Here is a 10,288-nt window from a genome sequence, read left to right as displayed (position 1 = left end):
CCAGTACTCTTTCCTGCCATGGCAGGGGGTCAGATTTGATGATCTGCTCAGGTCCCTTCTGACCCTACTAACTATGAAACTGACTGGGCCCCCTAGGTAAAGCTGTAGCTGTAAGATTAGGCAACCTAACGGTTTCTTGCTCAGGGTTCAGTCTTGATGATAAAACTGGATCTAACTGCCTGGCACACCCAACACATTCCAAGAAAACATATCCCAAGAAAGCATATTCAAATGAAGCCTAAAAGGGGTTGGAACTTAGGCGGAGCAATGTCAATTTCAAACCTAAAGGTGCTGAATCATAATTTGCTTATTGGATAAACCCTAGTCTGGGTAGTAACCTTTTATGAGAATTTTAACACCTTTCAATCCCATAGGGTAACAGCTATAGGGCAACATTATGAGTGGCTCTGAGGCCATCAGATTAACATAAAACTAGGTATAAAAAGCGCGTGCATCAGGTAACCAGCAGGAAGGAGGGAACAGAACGGTCATTTCTGTTCCACGCCTGGACCCCAGTGTGAGTGAGGATAGGATCCTGATCAAGGGACCTTCCCCGTAATCCCTCTGACAGCGTTGATCAAGGGACACCCGACTTCGCTGGAATCACTTGATGCGTACCTGGCATTGAGGGACTATCGATAAATTGCCAACCCATGTCTGTCTATCTGTTGTTTTGAACAGCCCAGTGGCTAATACCCTCGCAGTGCTCAGTTGGCCTGTGACAGAATTGATTTATCTGTTATTATCTGTTGTTATTATTTACTATTAGCTCTTTAATACTGCATTATCTGCTTACCACATTTATCTTTTTGTTAACTGTTGTGTGTGTGTAAGCTATAATAAATTTGCCTTTATTTTGCTCCCAACTTTGCGTCCTCGATCTGAAACTGAATCAAACAGCCCAGTTGGCCTGTGATAAAATTGATACACTCACGGTGACCAGCTGGCCTGTGACAACCGGCAGATTTCAGAGCCTCTTGTTGTAAATCTCAGAGTCTCTTCCAGCCAATCTGAGGCTGGGGTGTGGGGCTGAGTGGCCATGTGCATGCACGCACACGCCCCAGCCCAACAGGTCAGTCTGTTGGGGAGGGAAGGGGTAGGAGCTAGGTCAAGGCTACTGCAGTAAGGGACAGTGTTGCAGAGGCAGGAGCTGGGGTAAGTTGAGTGGGGCCCAAGTCAGGTGGGACTTACCTGCCAGGGAGGCACGCCCCCAAATAATTTTTTCTCCTTCTGCCTCGATCTGCCCCCTCCCCACCGACTAACCTGCTGGGCAGGGGGGAAATGGGTGGCAGCAGCATACAGTAGATCTTGGGTTGCTTTTAAATGCCAAAGGTGATCTCCTACTTAAAAAGGTTGTAGATCACTGATCTATAGTGCTGGGCTTAGCTGTGAAGTAGCAATTTATTGAAAGCATCTTGCAATTCCACTGCTAACCTTTGTATCCTCTCCTAGCTTACTGCCTACCCTGTACCATATATAACTTTCTTTGGCATGTGAAAAAGGAATTGAACATACTGTTCAGGGAAACTAAAAAAATTAACAGCATACAGAATGTTTAGAGCACTGTTTCATATTGAACTCAATCAAGGACCACAAAAAATGTATATAATATGATTTAATCTCTGCAAAGCTCCATACTACACACGCATGGAGATTACCTCCAATTATTAATTGAAAGCAACTGAAATGAGGGTAGCTTTTGCACTCATCTTGGTGGTAATGTTCAAAGATACAGAAATTTCAACAACAGACTTAATTTACCAACCAGTAGGATTTCAGGACTTCCTCTTTGCAAAACCATTGGGTATTTTCCTTTTATGAGATATCCATGCAACCAGTTCACAGAACCATTTTCTAAATAATGTTCATATTTAATGATGGATTAGTTCATATTTAATGATAGAATAGTTGGTAGATCAAACCAGCTTGTCCTAAGGACTTACAGTTTTTTATTTACATTTTCTCTTCCATTTTTAGGGTAGAAAAGCTCCTCTTGTGCCAAAAATTAAAATTCAGGCATGTCTTGATGGCTATATGTGTAGCAATAAGATCTGTCACTTCCTAGATCCTTTAATATTATTTAAAAGTAATTGTAATATTTAGGATTACAACAATGGTAGTGCAGAGACCAATACTGAAGTCATTCTGCTAACTTTGTACAAGGGAAGACAAGTTCTATATGCAATAGGTCAAGCTGAATCATTCTACAGTGGTTTCCTGTTTACACATTTTTTAAAGCAAACTATCTTCCAAACATTTCCAATGAGAAGAATATGTAATTATTACTGACAGATTCCCTGACCAAAATATTTTACATGTATGAATAGAGCCAAGTTATAAAAAGAACAATATTTAAAAATGATCCCTATGAAACAGCCATCTCAGAAAAAGCAAAGTTCAGCCATAAAATGATGCGATTATTACACAAGGTGCCAAGTTAGAAACGAGTTAGCCAAGTAACCTCTACACAGGTCCCATGTGTAGGTTTCAGACAATATAAATTGTTACTCTAAATTTTGGCCACCTTAATGGCTAACCCTTTTTTAGCTTATTTGTTTTTCAGCAATGATTCTTTTTAAAAATAAGAGTTGTTTTTAAATTCCGTGCTCATAAAAGGTACTGGACTGATGCCCTGGACACTGAAGTATTTCTGCTTATCCACAGGGTATAGTAAGGAAGGAAGGAGCAATATGAATCATTGCTGCATTCTTTATTAGCTATAACCATTCCAGAGAAGCAGCCGGGGAATCAACAGGGGCAATTCAATGAAAACATCTGTTCAGCACGTAATGGTGGTCAAAATAGCGAAGTGAAACATTTGAGGAATACCATAAGAATTATTGTAATGCCATTATATGTTATGGTAAATGTGTGCATACGTAAGTGTATGGACAATAGTGTTCAAAATGGCAGCCTGTGTTCAGTTCAGGTCATCTACCTGAAAATGATGCAATAGAAACAGAAGCAGTGCAGGGGAGAGAAAATGAAAGAATTGGAGGCAAGTAAAAACGTTCATATGAGTAAACAATGAGGATGGTCTTGTTTACAGAAGAAATAGTAAGAAGGAATATGAGAATGATATAAAATAACTGGTAAGGAGAAGGTACATACAGTACCTAAAAAGAAATGCATGTTAGTAATTACCTGAAGATTTACTTTCTCTGAGTAATAAGGGCCACAGATTCATTACAAAGGGTCCTGAATTTATTTGCCACTTTGGAGGCATAATTAGACCCATCAGCCTGACTTAATGTCTAGGTATAGGTGTTCAAGCAGCCCACAGCGGAAGCACTTTAACTTTCAAGCTTTACTCTAAGCACCCATGGTTAAGTCAGGAGGAAGCAGAACACACATTAGCCCTTGGGAGGAGGGGGTTCAGCAGGAAGGGGAGCTCTTGAGCCTAGCAGGTCGGGGGGAGGGCTCTTGCATGCCTCCCATTGTACCCCGCGGACTCCCTGGGCTGCCAAAGATTCCCAAGAGGAAGCGAATGGCCAAATCAAGTAGCCAACCACTCTTTAGGTACTGTGCACAGATACTGCTGGGTGGGTGGGTGTGTGTGTGTTCTCTGTGTGTCAGATCCCTGGAGGGAGGGAGAGGGAGAATGTGTGCGCACTCATGCATTCACACAACACCTGCATGTGTGTGTGTCTGATGCCCAGGTTTTACGTGTGCGTGTTTCTGATGCACGAGACGAGCTCTGGCCTAAGTCAGGTGAATGGGGTACCCCAATGTTCCATAGAATGTCAGCAGAATGCAACCTACCATAAGTTGTGATGAGATTGGTCCAGATGTTCATTACAGAGCTCTAACCTACAGCACTAAAGTCTAATCCTACATCTGCCACTTTGAAAATGGAACTGCCATTTCAAAATGAATCCACCACTTTTACAGCACTCTATGTGCTTTGACCGTCTGTTTGGTTACGGTTGTAGAGCACTTTCTCTACACGTAACCACACAATAAGTGCAACTTCTGTGCTTCGCCTCCAAGAACAACTCAGGATGGTTTTTAGTTACGTGTTGGTGAGTTAACAGAAATGTCCATATTTCTCATTCGAACCTGAGGTCATATCAGCTCAAAGTTCATGGCATAAGAACTGGTCCCCAGTGTGCTAGATACATGAAATTCATTGTGCTGAGAAAGGAAACGTTCAGATAAACAGGGAAAACACATACCCAGGTATTCATATCCAGTACAGTAAGATTTCCTAGCAGTGAATGTTAAGAGAGAGTGAGAATCATAATTAGGCAACAATTAAACACAGATACTGGTTTCAGTCTCCTTCACTGAAAACTGGCAGAATTGAACAGTTCTCTTCTAAAGGAAGCATCAGCCAAACTCAACATGAAAAAGTAACTGTGTACACAAACTGACCTCTATGATTACACAAATTGACCTTTATGATTATATAGCAAATCTTCCCCAAAAAGAAATGTGATTTTTAGCTATTTTATAAAACTGTTCATGTCCTCAAGAAGACAGTTTTGACATTAGGAACATACATACACTTTTGTCTTACGGGGTCTATAAAGCCACCTTAAACAAATGAAAAATGTAGGCTTGACACTTAGTAAAGAAGGGAGAGATGCTATAAAGTTGAATATTATTGCTGAGGGCTGTCCAATGGATATCACCCACCAGAAGACAGGATACTCCATTGCTGCGAATTCTTCTAGAGGAGGTAGGAACTAAGAAAAACTGTAGCGAGAAGAAAATGGGTAGACACTTCCTTCAAGGGCTTCAGTAAATTTTCTGTCAATATAATAATTCATGGCCTCTGAACATAGCTACAAATGTAAGGTAGTAAAGAAAGAAAGAGAAATTCTTGAGAACAACCCTGCTGTCTGGAAAAGGAAAAATCCTCCTATTGCCAGAAACTACACTGGAAAAGATTGTCGGCCCAAGATAAAACATATGATCAATAAATAACGGGGATGATGGGCTCTTTTACAGACAATGATAACTTCTTCCCTGTTGATGGGTGCCTGAATAAATTTGGGTATCTCTGTTTTGGACTAGATTCTTTTCTCAGAACCTCCTGGAAATATACCAAGTCTAGCACTATTCTGTTCCTGCCGAGTTTATTTATGAGCATGAATAGGATACAGTAAAAGCTTCACTCTGCATCAGGTGACAGGCAGCTTAAGGGCTGTTCCCATTCTTTCCTGCCTTAAAGGACAACAAAAATGGCATGAATCTCAGCCCCAGAACTTTGATTTGGCCAATGAAGCATCTCCCTTGAATGCTCTCCAAAACCTCTATGGAAAAGACACACCAAGTATACGTATGCTGAAAATGACAGCTGAATATTTATATATAATTATATGCTTCATACTACAGAGGAAGAGAGAAACTCCCCAACAGTCCTTGCCAACCTAACCTAGGGGAGAATTCCTTCTTGATCCCAAATCTAGCAATTGGTTTCTGAACACATAGGCTAGGGATAAACATTCAAAAAGCCTGAGCCTGAATTGATTCAAACTTTGCAGGTTAGTCTAGCCTAGGTTGAACCAATTTGCAAGTGTACAGACATTCCCTCAGGACTGAGGAAATGCAGGCACATGCCTGCAGTAGCTCAGGCTAAAAGCCAGGGGATGGATGGGGTGCTACAGCAGCCCTCTCTTCCTTTCCATAGTGCTGAGCAGAGGGAGGGCATGGCCAGGCCCCCAGCAGGATGTTTTGATTACTGAGGGGTTTCAACCCCAACCCTGCCTGCACAGTCTCAGACTTTTCCCTGCTCACTGCTGAAGGGGTGGGAGTGTTGCAGGACCCAAGCCCCAAGCTAGCTCCCTGAGGCAAGAAGGGGGAGGAGGGGTGGGTGTCCAATGCATGCATCTGTTGATGATACTGAATTTTTCAATCTCCCTCCCCTGCTTCTTCATTACTTCTGCAAACCTGATAGGCAAGGTAGCCAGCAGTCAGCTGATAATACAACGTTCAGCAGCCCATCAAGAAAACAAAAGCCTCTCCCATTGGTTCAAGCTCTTCTTAAATAGCTTTTTCCAAGGAAGGAAGGAATGGACATTACCAGCTAAGCTGGTGATTGGCTCCAAAAAACCCTAAGCAGACACTGTTTGTCTGCCTTTCTCCTGTCCCAGTGAAACTGGAAACACACACATACACCCACACACCTCTCAGCATTAGCTAGCGTACCACATGCCTAGGGTCCATGGGGCTAGGGTCTGTGTTGTGGGAAATGGGAGGCAGGAAGGGGGAGATCCCTGCTTGAGCAGCGAGCAGCAGGGGGAAGGGGAGGAGGGCAGGGGGAAGCAGTCTCTGCCAGAGCTCAGGCCAGGAAGCAGAGGAGCAGGGCCAACCCTGTTCTCTGGAGCAGACAGCCCAGCCCAGCCCAGCCCAGGACTGCAAAGCATCTGGGTTGCTGGGGGAATCTGGTTTAACTTAAACCAGGAAGGGGTCTGGGACAGACATTGCATAAGTCAGTTTGACCCAAATCAGTTAAATCTGTCACTACATTCAACCACGTTAATCTTAAACCAGTTTCAGCCATTTTTAAACTGATTTATGTGCACTAAGCTTATTTTAAACCAGTTTCTGATCACTTAAACTGGTTTATGTGTAATGTCTGTCCTTAGCCATAAACAAGACCCACAAGTCAGAAACCATTAGAAGCATGAGTTTATCACAGGCCATGTTCAATGCTTCAGAGGCAGGTAAAAGGCATAAAGGTGGTTTGGTTAACTGTCCATAAAACTGCCAGTACAGATATCAAGGAAGAACACATTTAATGAGGCCCTTGGTGAAGCAAGAGCTGTTGGAGTATTTCCCAGAGAGAAAGGTCTTGCAGTCTAGTTACTGAGGAATTCAGCATGGACTCCAAGGCTTAACTCTGCTTTATTTTAATTTTCCATTTCAACTGTGAATCGCTGCTTTACAATCACAGATATAAACAGGCAAACAATTAAACAGGGAAACAATTAACATTCAGAGCCTTCACAACATTACCCAGCCCTTAACGTTTTCTCAGCCACGGTCCCCTTGGCAGGTGTCTAGCATCAACATTAGAAGTAAAATCCCTCAGGCTAATCTTAGGCTGGCCTGACAACTCAGGGCAGCAGCACAAAACAAAACAGAGAGAAGATTGCCAATTTAAGAGTCTTAATGGGCAGTGGATGAGGAAAGGAATGCATTTTAGAATCTTTAAAAATAATAGTTTTCCCCCTGCACAATATTTTCTTGGCCAGTATTTGTAAGCGATTCCAGGGCTGTTGAATTATGAAAGAAAACAACCCAGAGCTCCTGGAGTTTTGCAATTATCAGGGGATTCTGTGGCCACAGAATTGCAGATGGCTACATGCCACAGAAATCTACCACAGAATATTTTAATTCCAAGGGTTGTAGTTAGAGGTTATTTTAGCAGACAGCTACTCAACTAAATATATAATGGAATAATTTCAGGGAACAGTTATTTAAAACTTAAGTACTGAAGAGTTACACATTTTTATTATATATTTCTTACAGACAGAGAGAGAGAGACGTTTAAATGGGTTCCTAATCAAACACAGAAACAAACTGATACATAATGACAAAGAATGTTAAAACAAATTAAAAGTGGTTACCCTCTACTTATGAATATTATGTATATTTGCAGGTCAAAATACATTTCATAATGCTTATTAAAAAAAGGAAATTATTGCTAACTGCTTTTATTCTGATTTTTAAGACTGAAATAAGCAAGAGTCAATTGCAAATTTTAGGCATTATTCCACTATATTTGCTTATGAAGAATACTTCCCAGTTTACACAGGAAATTATTCAAAAAACTTAGATAGAAAGTAAATATTTCTACATTCCTGTAACTGCTGCCTTAATGTCATATTTATAGTTTCAATATGCTCTAAAAATATTATACATCACTATATACACACACAAATTATAACCCTACCTCTTCCTCGCCATTATACAGCACACTTCTATATTCTTTGGAGACTTCATGTTCAGATGTAACACTGATTTTTGAACTACTAGCAATAATTTTGAACTTCATGACACTGTACCATGAAAAAGGTCTACTTCATTAAAAAGCAGAAGATGTTCTTATCTCAATCTCAAAATCAAACAAGTGGGCAATTGGCTGCTTCACATAATTTTTTTAATAGAAATGGAAATACTAATGACATACCTGAAAAAGAACATGAACAGAGCAGCCGTGATGCAGAACAAAAGGACCTATAAGAAGCAGAAATAATTTTATTAAATAAAAGGCTGTACTAACACTACAGGCAAACCCGTTTTAGATCAGAGGCACTCTCACAGATATCAAAATAGAAGTTTTATTGTCACATTTCATGCTCTATAAGCCTTATTCAAGTCTACTAAAATTAACATGGAGACATTCATTGATTTCAACAGGCTTTGGATCAGGCAACATATGTCAATATGGACTGATGGATATATATATGCATTTTCATTCATTCATATATCTATATATCTATAGATATATCTAGATAAATATATAGATAGCTATAGATATAGATACAGATCTCTATATCTACATGAAAATGCACAGGGAGCACAGTGTGGAATAAGGGGTAATTCCTTTTTTTTTTTAAATCAATTTTCACATGACCTACTAGGTGATTAAATCATTATACATGTATTCAAGCAAAAGAATGGAAGGATACCAACTTTTGTGGAATAAAAGTTAATTTAGGTTCCTGAAGAATGGTTAGTAAGTTATTCCATCTGAAAGACCATGAATATAATTTTCAAGGTCATCATCAGAACAGGAATTTAGAACCCTTATCATAATTTAAATTTCACTGTATTGGCATTTGGAATTATAATCATCCAGAGATAAAGAGGACAATATATACACAAATATTATTCAAATAAAGCTGGAAATACTTAGAGCTTCCTTTTGAAAGCTATTCTACAATAAACATGTTATTGATCTAAACCCCCAAATGCTTTACAAAGCTATTCCTCCACAAAAAGAAAAGAAAAACATGGACATTAACATGAAAGGGGGAGGAGAATAAGTACAGTGCATCTCTTGCTGGACTCTGCTGGTCCAACAGAGTGCAGAGCATGCCCTCTTCACAATCCCAACCAGGACTGCCTTATGCACTGCTGCCATCTGTTACCAAGACAACTAAGGAAGCCTGCAGAGTATGCTGAAACGTGTGCACAATCCTCCTTTCCAACTGCATAATGTCAGTGCTGCACACTTTCCACACTCCAAGGCTTCACTATTAAAATGTCTGCACACGTTTCTGGGTAAGTTCCTCTCCCAGGAGAACAAGCCTGGGAGAATACTCCTACATTATTTGAATGTGAGTACATAGCCGTAATCTATGCTAATTTACTACGTAGACAAACCCTACGAGAAAGGAAATAATTGCGTTTGATACTGAATGCAATAGTGTTAAAAAGATATGGACAAATTGCAGGGATTTTTGAAAAGGGCAATAACTATATTAAAAAAGGTGATGAAAAGACTGAAAAACCAAAAAAAACAAAATCTTAGCTAAGTGAAGGCTAAAGGAGGCCACAACAATATTAGTTTTATGCATGAAGGGTGTAAACACAACAAGAAGAAAAAGATTTTAAAGGGATGTATGAACATATAAATAGAATGTGATTAAAGGGAAAATTCAAGGTAGATTATCAAGGAAAATCCTTACATTTCCACTGCTTTTGACTTAGAACTAGCTTGTGACACAAACCTGTCTGCAGTGTCCCCCCAGAGGCCTGCTGCCTGTCCCACAGAACAGCCCAAGGTTTGCCCTAGCAAAACCCTTTATCCTCAACAAGACTCAGTACCACTGCCCTTACAACAGATCTCACAGATGGAGCAGGAGAATCTCTGCTGGCTCCAGGTGGCTTCCCTTCGGGTGAGAGAAATTTTAGGTTCCCCTTTCCATAGAATGGGCTAACTTGGAATATCACTTGCCCAGAGATCACTCTTTACCATAGGAATGGGCAATTATTTTGGGCAAAGGGCCGCTGACTGAGTTTCGGCAAGGCATCAAGGGTCTCATGACAGGCAGCCCAGGGCAGATTAATATTAATTTTCTAAAATTTTTAGGGGCCTCGTGGGCGAGATAGAATGACCTGGTGGGCCTAGGATAAAAGAATCATACAAGATAAAGGGATCCTAAGTTTGAAGACAGAACAAAAAGATTAGCAAAGTTCCTTATTCTCTTATCTGGCTACCACCTAGTCTCTTGAAAGCGATGCCAATGTTTTCAGAGATCAGTTTTCCTGCTGATTTGGCTAGTCCTGGCTGCTGGGCATCTGGACTCCTCCAAAGCCTGAGAAAATCCAA

General features: G+C 40.6%; 1 protein-coding gene across 3 annotated transcripts in view; it reads right to left on the bottom strand.

Annotated features, from left to right (window-relative positions):
- The window catches only part of TMEM135 (transmembrane protein 135), a 447,390-nt gene that overhangs the window by 128,915 nt on the left and 308,187 nt on the right, over positions 1 to 10,288 (bottom strand). For all 3 annotated transcript variants that reach the window (XM_019524781.1, XM_019524779.1, XM_019524780.1), the window contains one exon: positions 8,141 to 8,187. In XM_019524781.1, coding sequence (XP_019380326.1) covers positions 8,141 to 8,187 — 47 coding nt within the window. The remainder of the gene's footprint in view (positions 1 to 8,140; positions 8,188 to 10,288) is intronic.

Source organism: Gavialis gangeticus, unplaced genomic scaffold (assembly GCF_001723915.1).
Source record: "Gavialis gangeticus isolate Ggan-Ray unplaced genomic scaffold, GavGan_comp1, whole genome shotgun sequence".
In the NCBI taxonomy this organism is placed as follows: Eukaryota; Metazoa; Chordata; order Crocodylia; family Gavialidae; genus Gavialis; species Gavialis gangeticus.
The sequence above is the reverse complement of the archived record's forward strand: the minus strand, read 5'-3'. Positions and strand labels throughout refer to the sequence as shown.